General features: G+C 34.2%; 1 protein-coding gene across 3 annotated transcripts in view; it reads left to right on the forward strand.

The window, feature by feature from the left end:
• Lac (septate junction protein lachesin) overlaps positions 1–24,415 on the forward strand; it is a 116,772-nt gene that overhangs the window by 62,428 nt on the left and 29,929 nt on the right. For all 3 annotated transcript variants that reach the window (XM_081728428.1, XM_081728429.1, XM_081728430.1), the window contains exon 2: positions 21,612–21,853. In XM_081728428.1, coding sequence (XP_081584554.1) covers positions 21,612–21,853 — 242 coding nt within the window. The remainder of the gene's footprint in view (positions 1–21,611; positions 21,854–24,415) is intronic.

The following is a 24,415-nucleotide window of genomic DNA, read 5'->3' on the forward strand; positions in this document are numbered from 1 at the left end:
TCGGGTGTTTGTGCAGAGGGTGTTAAGTCAAAAAATACACTTTTTGGGAAAACTGATTTGAAAGTTTAAAAAATCGCGCTAAATCGGGATGACGAGTAAACACTACTTTAATATAAGATTTATGAAGAGACATATGTGTACAAACAGTGTGTATTATATCGCTAATGTCATGTAATACTTTTTATGCTTATAAGAGAACAAAAATGTACCATTTGAAAAATTCTTACTTATCCCGTTTTGCACTTTTGAAAATTAGACTTACTCCTGCACCATATTATACAGACACGCACTTTCTATCTGCCTTACACACATACATTTTTGAATCAAACTAAAAAAGTAATTGAAGTTACAGTTCTTCAGGCTCTGAAACGTTCCCCATTGTGTCCGGCAAGACATTACGTGCAGTTTTGTCAAATAAGTTCAAAAATTCTTCGCGGGACATTTCTTTCACAACAAACTGCTTACTCTTTCCAGCCTGTCTGACAAGTTGCGCCCAATCATGAGGGTGGTCAATACTACCGTAGAATTTCTTCTTTTTCTTTTCTATGAAGCTGTGATCCATGTCGCTCTCCATATGAGTATGTCCTGGTAGGAGGAACTTATGGTCGATAACTTCTAAATGGGGAGAATTTTGCAAAGCAGTCATGCACATTACTGCTACATGGCTGTTCCTGTTTTGTCCACTGCAGTTGTCGGAATACATTGTGACATGTCTGACACCCGGGTTCAAGTAGTGAAGAAGAAATTGGTACAAGCAGGAACCGACATTATTTGCCCCCCTACCAGCTAAACCTTCATGACATATGAAACAGTAACCTTGACCATCATCACAATCGTGCACTGTTAGGTTAAAAGTCCATAGTTGACTCTTATAGAACGCTATTGAATTTTTAACCAAAGGTGTTTGTAGGCATTGCTGCATGTCAAAAGTTACGGTTTTCTTTCCTGGATCGTGTTTGGATAGTTCCTTGTCTCTAGCTTTAGCCTGGTAGGCCAGCTCAGCTTGCCTATGATGTTCATTTAGTTGTGTTTTTGAATCTTCATCACAGGAGCGTCATTTCAGATTTTGCTTGGGGGGGCAAAACCCCTCGATATAAGTAAAATTTCGCGTTTTTCACTCATTTACTACTGCTCTATTGATAAAATCTATATAAATCTCAATCTCAGGGGGGGGCAAATGCCCCTCCCTGCCCCCCCTAAATGACGCCCCTGCATAAAACTATACCAGGTAAAACAATATTTTTCTGTTTTGTTTCTACGATTTGAGATATGAAAACAGAATGGGCAACACTGATAAAAGCAAAGACCGGTACCGATTTTTTTAAAGAGATGTACAAAGGGACATTCTGAAAAGGAAAATATGAAATGAGTATTGGCGGTCAAAAACCACTTTTCTTGTCTTCGAGGGAAATCTTTATTGTCAAAATTTTGAAATCAAATAGTTCAAATGTATTATATGACTTTTTAATCTTTTGAACATTATCGAAGAACAAGGAGGTTGACAACCAAGAGGTTAGATTCGGTTAAGTTAGGCAAGATTTGATTCAGTCAGTAGGATTAGCTGATTCAATTATCCCTCATATATCAAACGAGACGTGAAAATGCTCTATTTGACTTACTCTCAGAATCACTAGCATTGATTCTTCAGAAGAAGGGAGTTACTTTTCACTACCATTGTACACTTTTATATAAAATATCGTGTACCCCTAAAGTTACCACTGAATACTTTCAGTGCACAACATAGGCTATAGTAGTGCAACATACTATCATCGTATGACATTCATTAATCTAATTTATATTCATAATTAAAAATTCTGTGTTACTATAATTACGCTATAAACATCAAATTTGTTTTTACACTACATTTATTGCATACATCCCTTATTCTTGGTTAATACAACAAGCTGGTGGCTTTATTGTTTATAAGCAAATGCTTTGGCTTCGGTCACGACCAACTAACTTAAAAAATTCAACTAAAACGGAGAAAAATGTTAAAAATACTAAATATGATGCAAAAAGGTTAGGTCATTTTCATCTGAATCTTGTTGATAAGCAGGTTGCTTTTGCATACGCATTAAGGCCAGTATTTTCCTTCCCCTGGAGTTTTCCATCAAATCGAGTGCGCAAATTACTCACACCTAAGACTACGTGCTTTCAGTAGAAAACGCATTAGCGAATACTCGTGCATTTGTAAACAGTTAAAACTAATAACAATTTACACAAACTTTAGTATAACTTTTATTCTATAATTTCATTCATTGGATACTATTCAAATGTAAGCAATATTCATTTTCAAGTTTTTAACTAATTAATTCTGAAGATCAGACTAGTGCTTCAGATTCAAAAAAATAATTATGTAGACTGATCATAAGGTTGATATAGGAGTACCATCTGTTGGTCAGCAGCAGCGTCACTATTAAAAAGGCATAAGGTTTACGCCCGTGTGACTTACCCAATTCCGCACACAAGAACGGATTCTGCTTAGGGAAAAGGGGGTTAAGTCAATTTACATGGGACTTAGCCCACTTTGCACACACACATTTGGGACAAACTGTGAGGGTAAAGAGTGTTAAGTCAGTTCAAACTTGACTTACAACTCTTTGCACAACCGTATTCGAAATTTATTGAACTACCTCATAAAACACAAGTTACTAACTTCGGTACTTATTCGAATTTGACTTAGCTTCTTATACACATGTGTAGAGAAAAAAAATCTCTTTCCAGTGATAGCAAAAACTCAAAAATGGAATTTTGTGACTTAACACCCTCTGCACAAACACCCGAGAATTATTATTCATATAAATAATATGATTTTTGTGTATAGCTGTGTGAAAACATTTATAACATACAAAACGAAGGAATACGTGTAATGTTACTAACAGTTTGAGGATTGCTGTAAATGGAGCACTCCTTCGTTCCGTACCGCATCGTTATGTTGACTGTTGACAATGCTTAATTGTACAGTTTCGATATCTCGCTTCTTTTAATTCAATACCAAAACTTTATTTTTATTTATAAGTGCATTCAGCAGATCCAGGTATGAATTTACATTATCCGAAGAGTGAAACAGAATGTACACCGTTAAACTAGTTCAATTTTATCATATTTTGCTTTGTTATGGATTTAAAAAAAAAAAAAAAAAAAGTCTTACGTTGCGGTTTCGTGATAGACAGATTTGCCCAACAATTTTAGATTCTTCTATTATCTGATGCATGAGAAAATTATACAAAAGAAATACTGGTCTGGTTCCGTAGCTTTCTTAAATTCAGTGATGGTAATTGTTTAATAAATTAAATCGTCATTCTTAAATACCACAATAGCAATCTACAGAAGAATATTCAGAAATTGTATTTTAATAGTCAAAGGTATACATGTTATAAGAAAGAAAAGAATATTAATGTCAGTTGCTGTTGTCACGGAATCCGATAGACAGGGGCAATTTAAAAGAAGGCAAGCCTCCGGACTCTGAACTTGCAGGAAGCCTTCCAAATGTAGAACTAATAACTTTCGTATAACAATTCTGCTTTCATGGGCATTTATATTAGTATTTTGAAAACCAATCTCAGAGTATTCATTGCACTTTCCTGTGCATTACCTTTGATAGAATGCGAATAACTCGACTTTAATAAACATTCATCGATAACTTGTTTCAACAGCTGACTGTGAATGATTTTTTTCCTCCTAATACTTTCCTAGTGTTTGTATATTTTTCTACAAAATAACACTTCTCTCTACTTTTCGTTAGGCTCATCCTTACTTTTTTAAAATTTCAGTGAATAACTTAAAGACAACGAAGAACATGAAGAATATAGAAAGTAAAGCAGATAGCATCTGTAAAATGCTATGTAATAAATTTATAGCTGTTTCTAAAACTTCTCTTATGAGTCAGAAATTGGGTGCGCAATTTACGACGTCATATTTGTTGGGCACCCAAATGTATACCATAGGTCTTAAAAGCAACTATTAGTTCATGTAATAGAAGTTTACAGATATTATCTGGGTTACCTTCTAAATCTTTAATGTTCTTCACTATCTGAATCTGCGCTGTCTACTCAGCCCATCATTCTGATATGACTATAGTTCTCCTTCCCACTTTCTCTCTACGAGTACAGTATATCTGTCTATTTTCATTTACCTACGCAAGTAAAGGACAAGACGACTTACAAAGGGAGAAAAAAAAATATAAACATAGCTCTTAATATATAGATGTTGGAATAACGGAATTGACCACAAATATATATTCTTGCCTGTTGAGTTTCTGGCAAACCTGGAGAAGTAACGGATGATGTTAAATGGAGTTTCCCCTTATAAATCCATATCCGTCCGAAGACGCCTCATTGCGGCTGTTAAGGCTTTTGAAGTTGCCAGCATGCAATAGGTATTGCCATTCAGATTTAAGAAAAGCGCCTGCAGTGTCCGTCAATCCGCCATACGTAACTCGTCTGCTGGTTGCCTAACACAAGGTATGAACCGTAGTTTCTGCACAGCGACAGTGCTAATCTTGTGGGCTAAAAACGACGCATGAAATTTTGAATAAAACAATAATAGCAGTTTTTTTTTTTTTTTTTTAAATGAATGAGAACTAGCAAGACTTCACAAAATTGGAAATAGACAAATAAAAACAGCATGTTTCTAGAGCATGTGAATTTCGAGATCTCATTGTCAAAAGAAATTGGCAAAGAAATATAAACGGAATTGATCAGAAACATATAAACCTAGGATTTTAATATATAGATTGTCTTTATGCTATTCACTAACATTGTAAAAAAAAGGAAAGAGCTTAGCGAAGAGCAAATTTTAGTCTATATGTTTTCCTTTTAGTGGTACGTATTTCTTTAGACTTCATTAAGCAACGACAAAGAATTGTATTTAAATGTTATTTGTAAAGAAGCAAAGCGGCATTTCTTTCATTTTATGAATGGGATCCTTTTGGAAAAGATCCCTGCATACTTGAATGGTAAATATCCTTATTCTTACTTTCATGAAGAAGACGTAAAACCAATTGCAGTGATCTACTCTATTTCGCAGATTTCATTTTACTGACATTAACGTCTCGTCAAAGTACCTAATACAGCTTCATAACTAAAACAAAATGTTAGAAGTGTTAGACCTGCGTTTGGCGAGAAGTGCCTTGAATTTAAGCACATGCCGACTAGCGTAGTTAGGATAATTAAGACAGGCTGAGAGGTTGTCGTGACTCCAACTTTAGTTGCCACTGAAGACATAGCATTTCAAAATTTAATCTCGCATAAGTGAAATTCAGATTAGCTTGGCTTATATGGTTCTAATCTGTGAGTTTATGGTTATTTGTGGTGACGCTTTTATGACATATACTCAGAACATTTGCCATTTTCACTTCTTCCTGCCATTTTTTTTTATTGCAATTGATATCAAAATGAAAAAATGAAATCTTTCAGTTTAACGTTCCACGATTATACCTTTTAGGCTAAGGGAGACGATGATTAAGGCAAGTGAATGACGATGGAAGAATTGGTGGAATGAAAATATGGGAGGAAATGGAAGTACCCCGAAAAAACCCACGGACATGGTGTTGTTCTCCACGAATTTATTTGATCGGGGATCGAACCAGAAACCCGACGCACCAGAGATAAACGCTTTACCAGCGAACACATTTACGACATACTAAATGTAGTCCTGTGGCGTATTAATAAGACAAGTTAAACTTTGTTAAAGTGTTTCCATTATTTGAATTATGTATACACAAACAATGAATCCTATCGAAACAGAAGCAACAGTATCAGAATAGAACTAGTGATACTCAACAAGAAGAACTTCTTTTATTACAAGAAGGGTAATCCAATTGTTCACTGGTATCTCACTTACGACATAGTAGTAAATGTTCACCAAATTCTGTTACTGTCCAAAATTGTATGGAGACAGTTACTGCCCTGCGTCTAATTTAATCGTTCTGTCTCTAAGATAGTCATCTCTAATCGCAGTTAACTGTTTAATTTGCAAGTGTCATCGTAATCAAGATTGAAGTTAACGCTCATGGTCTCTATACGGAAGAAAGGGTCACGAATAATGATGACTTAAGTTACGTAAGAAGAGCGGCAAGAAAATCTTTATACATTCATTAATTTCCCATCTGTATTCTAAAGCTTCAACACTACACGAAGTATTTTATTCATTCTGTAATATAGTATGAAAGTCACCACAGTAACATGTGTCGAATTCAAACTACGCCGAAATTTGGTTTTATGATATTTGAGAGTTGTTCAGAAATTAATGGCCCACATTATGCAAAATATATTAACTTTATGTATAACATAACTCGACTTTTCTTTAAACGTATTCTTTTTTCACATAATCTCAATCAAGGTTCATAACTATAGATTAACGCGAAATAAGGTTCGAATTCTCTGCACTGCATGAATCACACTCGCGCGGTCTACAGTGAATCTAAAAGATAAAAATTTAAATAGCCAGATCAGGACTGTATCTGAGAGAGCACAGTCCAGCCACATTTGAAGATTGTCTTCTAGTTTCGGAGGCTTGTGTGAGAACGGGGATTATCCTGTTGAATCGTGGGTGCTTGTTATGGGAAGCATACACTGTCATGAGTTTACGGGCACAATCGTAAAATTCCTTATTCTAATCTTGTTAGCAGCTGTCAAAATGGTGGTAGATGAGGATTTCCGTAACGTACAGTCCGTTCATAAAAGCAGCTCAGATAAAAAAAAAAAAAAAAAAAAAAAAGCTTTCAAGCTGCAAGTACTCTTTTGTTCTTTCGTCTCCCTCTATCTGGTCTTTTGTTCTCAAAAATGAAAACTAGTTCTTGAGTTGTGTCCTCGCGTATTTATTGATTTTTTTTCTGAGGTTTGCTGGTGGACTCACTAGGAATCATTATTTCAATCTGGTTTCAGTGTTTTTATGCAATACGTGACCTTTGTTAAATTAGTATTGTATGGCACAAAACGAGGTATTTATTTCCCAATTAGAATGCGTTATTAATTTCCATTGTATGGAGAAAAAAATAACATTTAAATTTCATGTTTCCTATTCAGAATTCGAGCATAATGCCTTTCCAGTAGGATTTAAATTGAATATTTCAACATTAAACACACACACACACTCCCTCTCTCTCTTATATATATATATATATTAGGGGTGCCCACAAAGGGGGGCTATGACACAAACTACGTCATTGAAATATTTGGGGGAATTAAAATCTATATAAATATGTTTGAGGGGGGTGTAAAAATTAATCGAAAAGATTTTTTTCATGGAAGAACACCTACGGATAGACAATTGGGGGGGTGCGTCATGGACATAAGGGGAGTGGGATTTGAGTCAGGATTTGAGATCATCAGAATTTGAGTCAGATCCTTTAAACCAGCTTTGTTGGATGCGAGCATTGTTGATTTCACATTATTTCCTTCGGGAAGGAGAGGGGGGCTTTAGTACACGGAGGATTAAAGTAGTAATGCAAAAATATTGGTAATCTATGTTGAGCATGATTGTGGATACGCTTCAGGGAACTTTCGTAGTCGCAGAAGAGAAATCTCCCCGACATCGCTGCTGGAAATCATCACTGCAAGATAGTGTGGAGGGGAGAGGCCATCCCTATATGAGATGATCTTGCATGATACTTTGAATACCCACCTATTTCACCAGGTTGACCCTGTATTAATTTGGAGCCGCTGTAAGCAGTGCATAAATAATTATTATAATCATTGTTTTTAAAAATCGTTTATGGTAGCCGCAGATCTAACTTAGCCACCGTAAGTAGTAGATCAATAATTATTTTTATCATTATTTTATTTTTTTTTAATCGTGTAAGGGTAGCTACAGAACTTGCAAGCTGAAAGTCAGGTTAAGTTAATTTAGGTGTATTAAGTTAATTTTATTAATTACAAAATCAAACCTGGAAATATCCTTGTGTGTGTTTATAGGACACTTTCAAGTTATGTTCAGGAAGTAATAATATCTGTAACTGTTGACCTCGTGCTTCCCGTGAAGAAGTATGGGAGACTGCAACTGCAGTGCGTACCTCTGAAGTCATGGAAACCGTTAAGATTTCTTATGTCGTGTGAATCGGTGTAATAAGCCGTCTTTCATCTTCACTCTCACTACCACTACATGCTGCATATACACCGGATGTTGTGAAGATATTTTAACTTATTTTTTGTGTGTTATTCACGCTATTATGGCAGATCAAAGCTGATGTTGCACTTACACTTGACGAACAACGAACCTTGCTTAAGAATTACAGCTACAAGGAAGTCTAAAAATGACTTTGTATCGATACCTAATTTAAGAAAGTAGTGCTTTTATAGAAATGCATTGAATAGGCAGTGGTGCCCACCCCCCTCATGTCCATGACGCACGCCCCTCAATTGTCTATCCGTAGGTGTTCTTCCATGAAAAAAAATCTTTTCGATTAATTTTTACACCCCCTCAAACATATTTATAAGATTTTTAACCCCCCCAAACATTTCAATGACGCAGTTTGCGTCATAGCCCCCCTTTGTGGGCACCCCTGGAATAGGAGAATATATATATATTTGCGGCGTAGCTTTTCCTACAGTTGAGGGCTAAAATTTTTGTGGATATTAAGGGAAGTGGTTCACTTGCGCCCAATGCTTTTAATCGTAGTTTCCTTGCTGAATATTTACCCACTAAAAAGAAAATTCCTTTGTATTGCATATTTTCTCAAGTTTTGTAGTAAGGCAATAACACTGACAATTACCCTACCAAATTATTTGCCTTTTTAGTAAATTTTATACAAACATTGGTCTTAAAACCTTTTTTACAATTATTATTATTATTATTATTATTATTATTATTATTATTATTATTATTATTATTATTATTATTATTATTATTATTTTACTTGTTCAATATTTTAACTGTTGGGAGGCAATAGTCTCTTTCCTTCACAAACTTTTGATAGCAAACGTCTAGTTGTCTGCAACCAAACAAACTTCCGTGTGGTTGGGTTGTATAAACAGTAGGCGCTCGATAATTATTTCTAACTAGTTAATTAATTGTAGAGTAAAACGATAAGCTACAACGAAAATTATGTGGCAATATTATATTGTCATTCGGTTTATGTATTTGTACAAAATTTCAAAGCTCTGTTTGGTATGGAAATGCGTGAAATATTAATTGCAATATTTGACAAACAAGAAAGATAACATAATATAACCATTGTAAAAATTGTTACAAACTAGCTAAAATACCCGTTCTTCGCACGGGAAGAAGATAATGCGATATATCAACTGTGAAAATAAAGAAATGTAATAAATAAATAATAGAACTATCCCTTCGTCGTTGTCCCTGTCAATATGAGTTAAGTAAATAAATAAATAACGAAAAATAACCCCTTTGGCGTTATTCCTGTCAGTTCCTAGGCCAGCTGACATGTCTCTTTTTGCCTAAACTAGGGTTTAAATGTCATCGAGACTGCCATCAAATAGCGTAATAATCACGAAAACTATGATTCGACACTAATATAGTCATTCTAAATGTTATTTTTCAGCCCCCATGACTATGGGGCTAAACTGGAACAGCGTCAGGAATATCGATCTCTGCGACCTCGAAAACTATGGATTTGACACTGATATCCGTCGGGAGCTTTCCCGTGGCTGTGTTGTTAGCGTACGGGACTTTGGCGTGGGAGACCGAGGGTTTGATTCCCGACAGCAGTGCATGTGTTTCGGATCCCCGTAAACTCTAGGTCTACGTCTCAAATATACCGCCATTAATATACATCGTCTCAGGTATTTATCCTCTCCTTTTATGCATTCATTTGACTCCCTCCGATTCACTCTATGGAACACACTTGTAACGACTGGTTTTCTTGTCAGAAAGGAGCAGGAAGTAGTTCAGTAATAAGCATTGAAGCTTTTAAGAACTTGGTTCAGGAGAGAAGAAAAAAATAAAGAATTCTTTGTTGTGTTACCTTTGGAGTTTTCCGATTAAGAATATGAATGTTTAATTTTTGCAATATTCTGTAAGGTGATTGTGTTCACTAACATGTGGCACTGTAATTACATTTGTTTTAATCAACTTAATAAACTTACTTGCCCGATAATTTATATGTTGGGGAGCTTGGGACTGGAAAAGTATAGTTCTGATGGTTGGCCAAGAAATTTAAATTCTGGACCTCCCAATTGGGAAACGAGAACGATAATCATTCAACCACATTTATTCCTGTGTATTTGGAAATGTTAATAAATAAATAGAGAGTTCCTGGGAAATAAATGTCGATGAACTGTGACTGACAGTGAATTAAAGAATCAATATAATCTATATATATAAAAGAGAACGTACAATTCTTTGTCCGCTCATCACGCTAATACGGCTGAACCAATTTCTTTCATTTTTGGGGGGTTATTAGGATTTGGACCCTAGATGGTTTTTATCATATCACTTTAATTTTTAATTACCAGTGTCTTGAGATAATTGACCATTCAAGTGTCCATAACGTACAAATCCTTTGTTATTAGTTCATCATAGGTAAAAATAAACGTATTTATATGCAACCCGCATGACCGTGTCACTCGGCGGGTTAACATAAATGACAGGCGATATAGAGCGGAAAATAGCTTGAATCTTCTGTTTAAAATTTTTTAATTGATTTGCTTATTTTTACAGACACTTTTACAATATGCCAGCACCGGGATGACCGCAGCGAAGCGGGGCGGGTTAACATAAATGACAGGCGATATAATGTTAAGATTTACTGCAATCTTCTATGGTTTTTATCATATCACTTGAAAGCGAAAAAGTAAAAATTATCTAAGTAACAAAGTTTATTGCGTTCCGGGGTGACCGCAGCGAAGCGGGGTGAACGCTGCTAGTTTTTTATAAGTCACGGAATATTGCCTTCAGTAATTTTTGTATTAGTTTTCAATATTTTTATGACGTAGAACTACCAATGATTTTCCGACTACGGACAAAATTTCATTCTTCATCGATTTTAGCAAATATTTATTATAAGTACACACTGTATTTATTTAACGAAATTAAATGAAATTGTTTTATATCCCACGATTATGCTCTGTAGGTTGAAGAAGACGGATAACTAATGAAAGTGGATTATTATGTAATAATTGGTGGAATGCGAATGTGGGAGGTAACAAGAAAACCCGCAGTCACGATGTTTTCCAAACTCCCATGTCTTGGAATCTAACAATTTACTTAACATTTTAAGTTTTGATCCATGTATTTGCCCCAGTTCTTATTCTGAACAGCAATTAGTGATTGTACGAAAACTTGACTAGACCTAAGTCCAAACTCTAACTTCGACGGCCAATAACGCGGCAACCAAAGGCGTCCATAGGAAATGTGTTTCGCCCGCATACTAAATAAGTCAAGCTCTGCTTCCATGCTAAGTTTGGTTATGATTGGATAAGTTCTGTAGATCATATAGGAAATATGATACGAGTATTGATACGTACTCTCCTTGTAGTGGTATGTATTTAAAGTAGAGATGCAAGGGCTCGGAAAAAAACCGGCTTTTTTGAAAAAAAACTCGGTTTTTCTGCTTTGCTTTTTTGCTTGGGAAATTTTGGGCTTTTTTTCAAAATACTGCTTTAAATTGATAAAACAGACTTTGTATCGCTTCTCTATAACACAAAAAATCATTTAATTAGTGGTTGATGCTGATAATAATATAAAACATCGAAAATAAACTATGAATTTCGAAAAAATATTTCAAACAATTTTTCTTCAACATATTTACATTATGAATTCCACAGGATTAACCAATGTATATAATAAGAATTTTTTAACCTCCTATATACAAAAGTAGGCAGAGTTGGCAAGAACCGTGGTTGTTTTTGAAAATGCCAAAAACCCGTTTTTGGGGGGATGTTTAAACCAGGCTTTTTTGGTTTAAACCAGGCTTTTTTGATTTTGATTTTTTGCTTTATGTATTTATATTACATATTCACAGAAATAAGTTTGTTTCGCCTTGATGTTATTATGCAACAGCGGGGTTATGCCGGAAGAACTCCCATAAGCTTAAAGAACTGCGGTCAATAAATTTCTTAAGTTGAGAATCTCCCGCCCTAGCCATTGGGAAAATCCCGTCATTACTTGAAATGTAAGACAATAACGGGAAAATCCTGTTATTGCTTTGCATGTAAAATTTAAAGGTCAACGTACCATAATCAGTACGCTAAAACTGAGGTATTAAATTACAAATTTAGTACGTAGATATCATTGAAAGTCCAATCCAAGCTAATGTTGGAAGCTACGTAGGCAATCGATAAATTTTGCCAATTTCTATCAATATATTTAAGCAATCTTGGCTTCTTTATAAAACAACACGCATTTAGGCATGCAGAAATATACAATTTGGTTTGTTTCGTATATTTAGACTTAACATCCTTACGAAATACCGAGGTTATCAAGAAGAAGACTTTCGCTTAAACTGACATCCGAACCGCTACTTGGGTTACGCATGAAAGAAGGTTTGTGGTTCGACCGAGAATTGAACATGGGACACCTTGATTAAAAGGTGAAAGGGAAATAAAACTATTGCAGGTGGTTTGATATTTGGAAACGTCAACATGAAGTTCACAGGATTCGCATTTTTCATTCTTTTTATTTTTGTGGTTTAAACCAGTTATTAAAAAAAAAGTTGGTGTAAACCAGCCAACCCTAAAAGTAAACACTTCTTTTTAAAGAATACACAAATAACTAGCAAAATAGTATGTAGTATTTTTACTTCAAAATATTCCATACCCTCTTTTTGAAACAAAATAAAATTAAAATAAAACATAATTGAAATACTTAGATTTATATGATACACTTAAAGGCTGCACATCTAGAGCTTTTGGTTCTGTACATTCTTGAAATTCTACAGTTAAGTTTTATAGAACCACCATCACAGTTTACCCAATCCTCAAGTTTTCTGAATTTTTAACAAGAGGGATTCAACATATCATTACGGAACTCCCCCTCCCCCCCAAAAAAGAAAGGATAACGGAATATATTTAAGTTAAGCTAAATACAACTGCACAACAAACATGACTGAGTGATTAGCTTTTGCGCTTCTATCGGGAAGTCCGGGATTCAACCAGCATTCGACCATTCTGACAAAGCTTTTCTTCATTCCATCTGTGAATGTAGAAATAGTGCGTGTACTGTGAGTTGGGCGACTTCCTTTTTTATTGTTTTTAAATCTTATTATTACTAATTACCAGCAGTGACGGTTTTGCGAAGGTTAGGGGGGCGGTCTTTCGGACTGAAGCCCGTTCCCCAAAGTTACGAAATGTTTGCAACAAACGAAATATCTATTATTTATGCCTTTACTCATAAACTTTAAGCTCCCGTCAAATAAAAATTAAGAATGTTTCAAAAAACTAAACATTAGTAAGAAACCCTTCCCAAAATACTTTTCTAAATCCGCCACTGATTCTCAGTATAAAATGATTTTTAAAGTTGTATCCGGAAGATTATTGCTAAACATATAAATCAAACGAAATATTAGTTATGCCTGTACTCATAAACTTCAAGCACTTTCCAAATAAAATTAGGACTTGTTAGGAAACGACACAATCAGAAAAACCCCTCCTAAAGTACTTTTCTAAATCCGCTACTGATTATTTGTATAAATTGGTATTCAAGGTTGTGTCCGGAAAATTATTGCTAAATCACTTCACAGCTACAGTATAACAGAAATGTGGAAGTACGGTTTGACGGATATATTGAAGAACGTACGCTTTGACGGATAAATAGAAAAACGGGCAAGTTAAACTTTTGCGCTAGAAGCTAGAGTACTAAAAGCTCTTAGAAATGAAACACGGATGACAAACTAGAGAAGAAAAAAGATGTCGATAACTCCAAAGTTAAAATGAAGTTAAATAGCCTCTAAAATTATCCTCAAATACTACATTCTTCATGTTAGCTTTAATTCGTAAAACATGTGCTCCATCCATCTTGATGGTGAATTTCAGAGCGAAATATCACATTCAGGTCATGGAATTCTTATCTAACTATAGAATATACTATAAGAAAGCTATTTAGATAGAAAAATCATGAAGTTGAAAAAAGCCAAAATTTCCAAAATTCTCGTTTTTTTCCCAAAAAAGCCCGCTTTTTATGTGAAAAAAACCATCGATTCAAAAAAGCCGGCTTTTTTGCATCTCTAATTTAAAGTCACGAAAGATAATAATCTGTGTAAAAAAAAATCGCATATTCTCCTTTTTTCTTTGTTGTGACAAGAAATTACAGAATAATTTGCTGCTTTATTAAAAAAAACCCTCAAATATCGGAATTGTTTGCGTATTTTACATTTCTTCCGTAAAGTTTTTTTTTTCCCCTCAGTAAAATGTATTTCCTCTTTTCTCAGTAATAATTTCCCTGAATAACGTAGTTGAACACCTGCTGATGTCAGGCATAATACAAATAATAAAGCTGGTAACAAATAATAAAGCTGGCATTATGATTCATGAAATGACACATGCATAGTTCTCAGATAACAGGAAGACAAGTTGCATTACGATGTATTGTAACAAGATCGTAGTGTTCATCATATGGCAATGAAAAGAACATTCCAGTAATATAATGGATGTGTCGAATGCATTCAATTTATCTGCTTATAGAGAGGGAACTACAGTACCTCTAAAGCTCAGCCGCTTTGTTATTTAATCGTAGATTTATTTGTGCGGAAACAATGTCAGGATAAATAATGATAAATGAAGTATGTTGTTTCTAATGTGCTTTCAGCGGATGTGATCAGCGAAAAGTGATATTTGCACTTTCATTCCTTTTTGAAATGAATCATTCTATATTGAAAAAAAAAAAAAAAAGGGGGGGGGGAAGTGACAATACCAACTGCGTAGATGTTTTTCTCATGTTCGTTGCTTTCGCTTCTGAGCGCTTCCGTTCCTATATTTGGCAAAAAAGTTACGGTACGTAATTTATTGACTCAGAACAGTGTAAATGGTAGGACTCTGTTAACATATTACAGTTGCCTCACACAAAGATTTTCCTGTGTGTTGGTGTAGTGAAGAAATTGGTTCGATAAATCTCTCGTTTCAGAACTGAGACACAACACTTCCCAGGACTTCTTACTAAAAACGTGTGAATTTTATCTAACTTATGGTTCATATATTGATCAAATTTTGGTCTCAGACAATTGGCGACTAAGAGATCTACTTCGCTATTAGCACACAAATCATTTAGCAAAATCTCTATAGGTAAAAGGGAAAATCGTTATTTCCATCTTCTCATAGCGCCAAAAGCATTATATAAATTTTGATTAGTAGCGGCTCTTTCAGGAAATAAGTCACACCGGTAAAAATTACAATTCTATTACTTCAAAGCTAAGGAAAGATAACTTACTATTGGACTAATTCTTTTATACAGGCGAGTTTTCTTCCCTTAGCTTGTAGTGGTAAAATTGTAATTGACTTCCCGGAAGAGTCGCCACTGATTTTGACGTTTGTATTTAACTAATTCTTATGAGAAACTTTTAATAATAAAAATTTCAATTATTAAAAGTTGGCAGCATTTATATTTCCCTTGTGGAACTAAAATTCTTCGTGATATTACTTGTACCAATATTAAAGGTTTCATCCCAAAAGGGTGGGGAAAGAGAGTGTGTAACGATTATTACGTATTTACTGCGGATCGTTCAAGCACGTAGCCAGGATTTCGTAAAGGGGGGATGCGTGACAAAATACTGTAGTCATCATACCAGAGGCTCGATCATTCTCAACTATTTTACTGGTAACATATATTGGTTCGTTTAGCCAGGATTCCGTAATGGAGGGTGACATGAAATACTGTGGTTACTACACCAAGAGCTCGATCAATCTAAACTATTTTACTGGCAACATATATTGGTTTGTTAGGACAATAAAATGAGGATATGTTAGTAAGTATTTTAATAACAAACTATGAAGAAATTTTAGGTAAAAGAATTAGAAAAAAAGAACGAATTGAAAAAGATTTTACAATATTTGCGTTCCTTCCTTTGTTCATTCAAATATAACAATTTTCCTTTCATTATGACCTCAACAATTATAAACAGTACATATCCACTAAGCATTTCTAGTGTTGTTGGCGAGACGGATTTTAACATCTGCGCCAGTACAACACACCTCTTTGGAGGTGATGAAGATGAAGAAGAAGTACATATTCAATAATGTATTGTAAAATATTTCACAATATCTGCGTTTTTTTTTTTTTTTTTTTTGTTGAATCAAATGTTAGCAGAATTTACTTTCCATATAACTTTTTTTGTTTTCATTATTCCGTCAGTTACTATCTGTTCCAAATGACAAGTTAAAAGAGCAATAGAAAACTGTTTCTGAAATAACATGTTTGATACTGCAGAGAAGCTATGACGAAATATTATGATAAAGAATGTCCATACTGTTACAGAACGGCACCATGCTTTCGAAAGCTTGAAATTTCTCTGACTAGTAGCAAAAATTCTGAGAATTTCGTAACTTTTCTAGAAATTTCAAATTCCCTGACTTTTCCAGAATATCCCGCTCATTCGCCACCATGTATTGCAAGTAAAACAAATCTCATAAGAAAGAGTAATTAAAAACTTGATGTAGCCGTTTATTTTTGACACTGACTCTTCTTTTTCTCGTTTCTTTTTGTTTCATCCTTTTTTATTTTTTTTATTTCTGGTTTCGAAGGGGGATCCGACCCCCCTTCCTTGGCTACGTGCCTGCATCGTTAGATATGAATGCACAAACTGCGTAGCACGTAGAGATTTTTTGCTTCAGTGTATGTGCATCTGTCATTCTATTGCATTAGTTCAATACGGAAGATGCATAAGGATAGGACACAGAAAGAGGAGTTATTCCGGTAACACACAGAGAAACTTTTGTAAATAAATACAACGCTTTACTATCATATTTGTAACTCTGCAGTAGTTGTAAAATAAACAAATTCTTTTACTTGTCAACTTAGATTGTGTATACTGTAAAGCCTGTCATCAGACCACTTACCTTATCATTGTAATGCAAAAGCCTTTCAAATTAAACCGGCGTAGACTATTATTATTATTATTATTATTATTATTATTATGACAGCAACTAATAAAATATAATAATAATAATAATAATAATAATAATAATAATGTTTAAATACTAAAAGAATTTAAAACTAAAAAGTATCTAGCTTTATATTATAAATGGTTCAGGAATTTGTATATAGTTATATTCCCCTTACAGATTTATCAAAAACTTGATTGGTTGGTTGTTTCATTGGTATTTAATGTCCCGTTGCAGCATTAAGCTGGAACTTGTTTTAAAGTGAGATATGAAGCATTGCTTGGGATTGTATCCGAGGTAAACCCGGTCACCGGAATTAAACTCTTGAGCATGTGCATTGAAAGCATGTGCGTTAGTTACTCTGTCACTAAGAGCCATTTATCAAAAACTTACTATATGTAGGGTAAAGGCATTAAATATGGAATACTTTTTTTCTTTCCTTTATTTCTAAGAAACTTCTACTTCTAGATGTAAGTATTATACATCATGATAATTGGGAGACCTTTACCAACCAGAATATAAGTATGGAAGTTGATTACATATCAATGATTTTACACTATAAGAGAAAATTGAAAGAAACTCAATTTCGCATTTTAGAAACACCCTGCTGCTTGGAGTAGACTATAATGATCTTAATTATAATCGATAGTCGTTTGATATTTGCAGCACACGTTTTATTGTATAGTAAATGAAGTTTTTAGAAACTTCGAGTTGGTAAAGATTTCGAAAAAATTGAATCTTTCAAAGTGCTTTATTTTGGGTATGTCAAGTCGAAATTGAAATATGCTTCTCAAATATGAAATCCGGATACTAGCAAATATACAATTCAAATTTTTAAATTACCTTAAAATTCTCATTTTTAGTCAAACTCAGAACTGTTCCAAATATGATTCAGCTACCCAGCTAAACGCTCATTTTCATTTATCGTCCTTGGAAAGCAGAAGATTTACTCATGATCTTGTGTTTTTATATAAAATACTACACAATAGAATTGACTATATTGACTTGTTAGAAAAGATCAATTTAGGAATTGAATTGATTTTGAGTTTAACATTCCGTTCAGCATCGAGGCTCCCGTTCAGCATCGAGGCTATATGAGACATGGACCGACTGATTAATCTGGATTCCGAACCGTATCAGCTCCCGCCGGGAATCGAACCCGGGTCTCCCACGCCGAAGACGCGTGCGCTAACTGCTTAGCCACGAAGAAACTCAATATCAATTTAGAGTGTCTCATCTAAACACGCAGGATCGAAATAACGGTCTGTTCTTTTGCATTAAAACTAAAACAGATATTTTAAAGAAGTCTCCTACTTAGCGGATGTGTGCTTTCTACAAGATTCACTACTTGGAATCAGTGTTCAACTCCAGGATTCTACAACAGAGACAATAGATATTCTTAATGACAATGAAAATAAATTAGAAATACAAGTCGATAAATTATGTTTAGATATATTATAATCAGTATCTTGTGTATATCGTATATTCTATACATAAATTATCTTACTATTGTGTTACTTTGTCACATTAATTAAATACCATTAATAAGTGCTATAACCTATTTGAATTAATTAATTAATTAATATGGAATACTAGAGCGAAATACAATGTCGGTATATTAAAGCATCGCATATATATGTATCAGATTCGGTGAAGTACAAGAGCAGTATCTTCAAACATTCTTACGGCTTAAAATACCTTAAAAAAAAAACAAGATTTTAACTGATAGTTTGAATTGATGTATTCACCACATCTTTCAAAATTGGAAATCAGTGTCTTTTACGTTTAGCTTGGAATGATATATTAGTCGTTTTACATGCAAATAAAAATATATTTAATATATATATTCTTTGAGGAAGACCCACGCGTCAAAAATGAGCGAAACAACTATAGGAAATCAGTTCTGTGACTATAAAAATATTTTCAAGATAAGTCCAGGCCCATATTTAGGTAAGTGCTGTTCTGTGCTCGAGCACAGGGCGGCAGAATTTAAGGGGCGGCAAAATTTTGGATTTTTAAAATGAAATGAAAGGAAAGCCGTAAGTTTTACGCCCCACGGTTATGCCGGCGAGGCTAAAGGAAACGATGATGATGTGGATAAATGAAGAAAGTTGGAGGAAACAGGAGAACCCCGAGAAAACCTCTGTACACGGCGTTCGTCCACCAAAAAGCTAATTTGACATTCGAGCTGGGATCCAACCAAGGACCCCAAGCACCAAGGCGAACGCTCTACCACCGAACCACTGCGACCCTCAGGATTTTTTTAAAGATTCACAATAAAGTAATATTTAAAACTAGCAACCCGCGGAGTCCCGTGCAAGCGCGAGAAATATGTTAATGTGTTTAATTCGCTTTGATTACAGTAGTTACTAATTACCTAGCTTATCTGATTATTTTTAAAACATCATCCTCTCCTACCCGCACCCAAAGGGGTGAGGATGAACTTGAACATCATGAAAACTGATACCGTTAAACTCAGCGACCTCGAAAACTATAAATTCAACAGTAATATCTGACGTTTTCGCTTGCTTTTAAAATCTCGCCCCCTTCCTGGGGAGTGAAGTATGACCTTGAAGTTGAATTGGTTTAAAACTCACTATTCATCTCAGCGAACCCAAAAACTATGAATTGAACTATATTTGTCGTTTTCGGTGGGGCGGCAAATTTTGTGCGGGGGACGGCAAATTATTTAGAGCACAGGGGCGTACAATATATAAATACGGGCCTGAATAAGTCTAAAACCCATCAGTTTCGGATCAGTTTTCACTTTCAAGAACAAAAACAACAAATAAAATTTTAAAGGAAAATTGGTATACTTGTGATGACAATCTTGGGGAAACTGTACTGCGAATTAATTAAGTCATTACATGGACATAGCTAATACTGCTTTCTTGAATCTGTAAAAACTATAAAAATAGTATATCTATCATAGTTTTTCAAGACCCTTTCTGTAGTTCACATATTCCTGCTCCTATCTTCGAATATTCCATACTTAAATCATACTAGTATTCCATCTTAGGAAAATCATTTTGACTATTAACCTTCCTACGCACAGTCATGTGAAATTTCCGCAAACTTAATATACATGCATTTAAAGAATATATATAACATCTTGACTGCCTCTTTAAGTACGTCATCTTGGGTTTAGGTTCAAATTTTCTTAATAGGAGTGGGGTCATGTGCACACTGTCTTGGGGTAGCTTTTCATCATAAACACACATTTGATGTTATTTCCAAGTTATCTCTAATAATTTGCTTTCATAGTATATGTTTTTTAACTTACGATTCTCTTCCCATATTGTACCTTTGCCTCATATTGTATACTGTAAATCAGGGGTTCTCAACCTTTTACACTGGCGTACCACCAAAGCATTAGCGCCGTAAGTTGTACGTACCACCAACTGCGGCTAGCATACCATTAGTGGTACACTACCATAGGTTGACAAATTCTGCTGTAAATGTATTCAGAATTTAGTGTCGCTTGGGGCAGTATTTAACATTGTTCAATTGAGAATTTTTCTCATGGATTAATTTGATCTGATATGGGACCATTTTAGGTGAAAAAAAAAAAAAAAAAAATCGGAAGTCGAAAATTAAGGACCATCCTAATATACATATATGTACACACAGTCATTGTTAAAAGTCTGAGCACACTACTGATTTTTCAGAATTTTTTACATACACACACACACAAAAGAAAAAAGTATCCATACAAACTTAATTTGTTCAACTTGTTCTGTAAAATAAACATCATTGTTCGTGTAAATAAATTACATATGATCCTATTCCACTGAGATAGATTTATTGAGTATGTTTGCGTTGATTGAAATGCCAATTGTTGACAAGACTTTACAAATTCCAGACATTTGTTTGATTAATTTATCCAACTTTTGCGGCTTGCTTCGTCTACATTATTTCCAAATATTAGTAAGTAGATTTAATTAAAATTTTACATTACATTGCAGCTGATTGACTGATTAGAGGCACTGACATTTTATTCTAATGATTAGAGAAATTTGAAATTTCAGCATATTGACCTTCAATCACTCGTCATTTTTGCAGTAACTCTCTCTTATTTACTCCATTGATAATAATAAAAACAGTTTCACTCGTAACTACAGTGTACTATTTATACCATCATACATTTCTACACTACGAGGGGGAGAGGTGGAGGGAGATAATGCTTTTTATGAAAATATTTATTTTTGTAGACATGAGCTTTTATAAAATCGCCCCTCAATTGGGATATATGACTCCGGCATATTTGCTTTTCATGTAATTTTAAATTGATTCCTATACAAATCTGCAGTTCAATTTTTCTAAAATAATATACCTAGTTCTGGGAAATAATATTCCACAAATTATGTTGGCAATCCAATCAGTATTTGGCTATAACTAGTATTAAATATTACCACGTGATATTATCGTGTATATTCAAAACATACATCGATGCTGTCATCTTAATTACCACGTGTGTGATAAGCATGAAAAATCAACAAAATTTAATCTGCATTAAAAATTTATAGTAACTAAAAGATTAAAAGATTTAAATATAATGAAAATGATGATATTTAAAACAGTATTATGTAATATATTTGTTTGTTTTCATATTTATAGGATTTGCTCAAAGGACGCCAACAATCTCATACATATCTCAAGAACAAATTAAAGATATTGGAGGAACAGTGGAATTGGAATGTTCAGTACAATATGCTCAAGAGTATCCTGTTTTATGGATGAAAGTGGATAGAAATCGTATTAATGAGCCATTACCCATTTCAACTGGAAGTTCTCTTATCATCAGGGACAGTAGATTTGCCCTAAGATACGACACATCAAGTTCGACATATACGCTTCAGGTAATAAAACATTCATTTTACAGTTTTGTGTCATAGTATACTAGAAAAAAATATAATTACAATGTATAAGCTTGGTCACAAAATAGTGACTATATTCGGTATATTTCTTCCTTGCAATAGCTCTGCTTTGGAAATACCTAGAATTCTTCCAGATCAGTTTTTAAAAAGTAAATACCGCTTGTAGTAAAATGAAGGCATCTCAGCAGCTTTCTGCTATCTATGTAATTACTTCAACGTAGAGATGGACAAAATTTATTTTCCGGAATTGGAAATTTCACTTTCCGGATTTCGAAAAAATCCGGAATTGGAAAAATTCCGGAATTTAGAAAATTATGGAATACGGAAAATTCTGGAATTTTTCCGAAATAGAAATTTTCTAAATTCCGGATTTTTCCCAATTCTGGAATTTTTACGATATCAGAATTCGTCCGAATTCCGCAATTGGCCATTCCTACTTTAACGTAAAATATTACGGTATATATTCAGAATATATTACCTACACCTTCATTTAAATACTATGTGATGATAAATTCCAGACCTAACATTAGGACAAGATTTGTTAATAAAAGTATAAAATAAAATAAATCTCATTGCATGGGAGGTTGGAATTCTGAAATTTTCAAGGTAGCCTAATTCAGAGAAGTCATCTTTTACAGCAGTAATCATTTCTGATTAAAATAAAGTTGAATTTTCATTCCTTGAGACAACTAATCAGGAGAGCTCTTTTGTCTGTTCTCCGAGGAGCTACGATTTTAAAGAGGCAATAGTTTCGATATTGAATAAAATGATTAAACCTAGATACATATCAGTCAAGCTTGGCAAATTTATTTAGTTTGCTATAAGTTTCCTATACATTTTACTCAAATTCAATGCGAGGTAAGGTACTGATATCACAGGACGTCCCAGCATTGGAAGCTAAATATTCTACTACTATTAATAAGAATGATAAATGTAATTCTGAATACTGTAATTTTTTTCTTATACCTGAAGTGACAGATCTTATATTTTAAGATGTTATTTCATTTTGTAAGTATTTCCGTTGGGTCAGCAAAAGTCACACTGCCATGAGATGTTTATCTTCAGAATAGTTTAAAAAACAAATCTTTTGTTGTGTTTTTGTAATTTGTATTGTGTTTCGTAAATAAGCGTGGGTCATTTTTGGGTACAATGTGTGCAACAAACTATTCGTATTATAGACAACTGTTCTCCCGTTTCCTCCCACTTTCTTCATTCCATCATTTCACTCATCTCTCATCATCACCGTCTCCTTTAGCCTAACCGGCATAACCGTGGGACGTAAAACTGAAAGATTTCATTTCATTTTTCATTTCAGATTTTTTAAAAACTCGAAGTAGGAGGGGGGAGATGACAGATTTCACTATTATCACAGGTTTCTCTTCAACTGCTGGATGTAAGCACGAATTTTGTATTATGGAAACTTAAGAGCAGAGTGGCGACAAACTTGGAAGACCAGGAAAAGTCGAGGAATTTTGTTGTCAGGGGATTTAGACTAGCTAAGAATGAGATTTTATAACATTTAAAATGATAGTTTCAGATGTGGGTGACTGCTTGTTTTTTTAATTGCAAACTTCAGACTTAAATGAAAAGTGATCTGTATTCTATTATTGATGTATAACACATTTGTGCACTGTAGTTAAGATTATCTTTTGCTTTCGCTTCAGTGGTGAATCAACCACAAAATGCAGTTGGATCAACGATGTAATATTAAATTCATTTTCGACGAATACGTAATTCCAGCCTTTTTCCGTTTTCGTTTTCACGAAATACGATTTTATCGGAGTTGCTTGACTTGTTATTTTCATTTAGTTTCGTATAATACGTGTGGTTAGTAGTAATGGTAGCGTTTTGTAGTTAGTAATAGATGATAGAAGTAATGATAATGGCATACAAAAATCTTTATTTTCAAATTTGTGTCCCCAATTACATCAATGCTACTGGTCTCCAGACTTGTTTCCAGTTCAACTTGGCAATCCTAGTGTGGGCTTAAGATATCAGTGTATAATTTATTTATTTTTAATGTAACAGAAAGTATGTACAACATTTACCGTAAAAATGTTTGGAGCCTCCCTTTGTGTCACATTTACTTTGTCGATACATGTGTAGATAAAATCGAGAAATGACATTATAGTTTAAAGTACAAAATGATCATGAAATGCGACGAAGACTGCATAAACTTGTAATGGTTTTTGCATGTGGAATAAATGTTGGTATTCTGAAAACATATAAATTCACTTCCATATCTTCCGTGTACAAGTCCGTCAGTCAATCTTTTATTTGGGTAATTGTTCATTTTAACTTCACCGACTGATTTCACCTTAATGGGCTGGGTTTGTTTAACTGTATTCATCATTTCTAAGCCCTTTTTACCCCCTGAAATCTGTCTATGATTGGTAACATAAGGCTGAAGTACTCCTTGTCTAGCATATCTTGAACAACAATAGTGTGAATAGGCTTTATGCAAATTCAGGTTTTTGGAAGGTAGACAACACAGTACAGTTATCTAAAGTAAAAATGAATAATGAAACAGTGGCGGTGCATGTG

This window comes from Thermobia domestica, chromosome 10 (assembly GCF_964235325.1).
Source record: "Thermobia domestica chromosome 10, izTheDome1.hap1.1, whole genome shotgun sequence".
In the NCBI taxonomy this organism is placed as follows: domain Eukaryota; kingdom Metazoa; phylum Arthropoda; class Insecta; order Zygentoma; family Lepismatidae; genus Thermobia; species Thermobia domestica.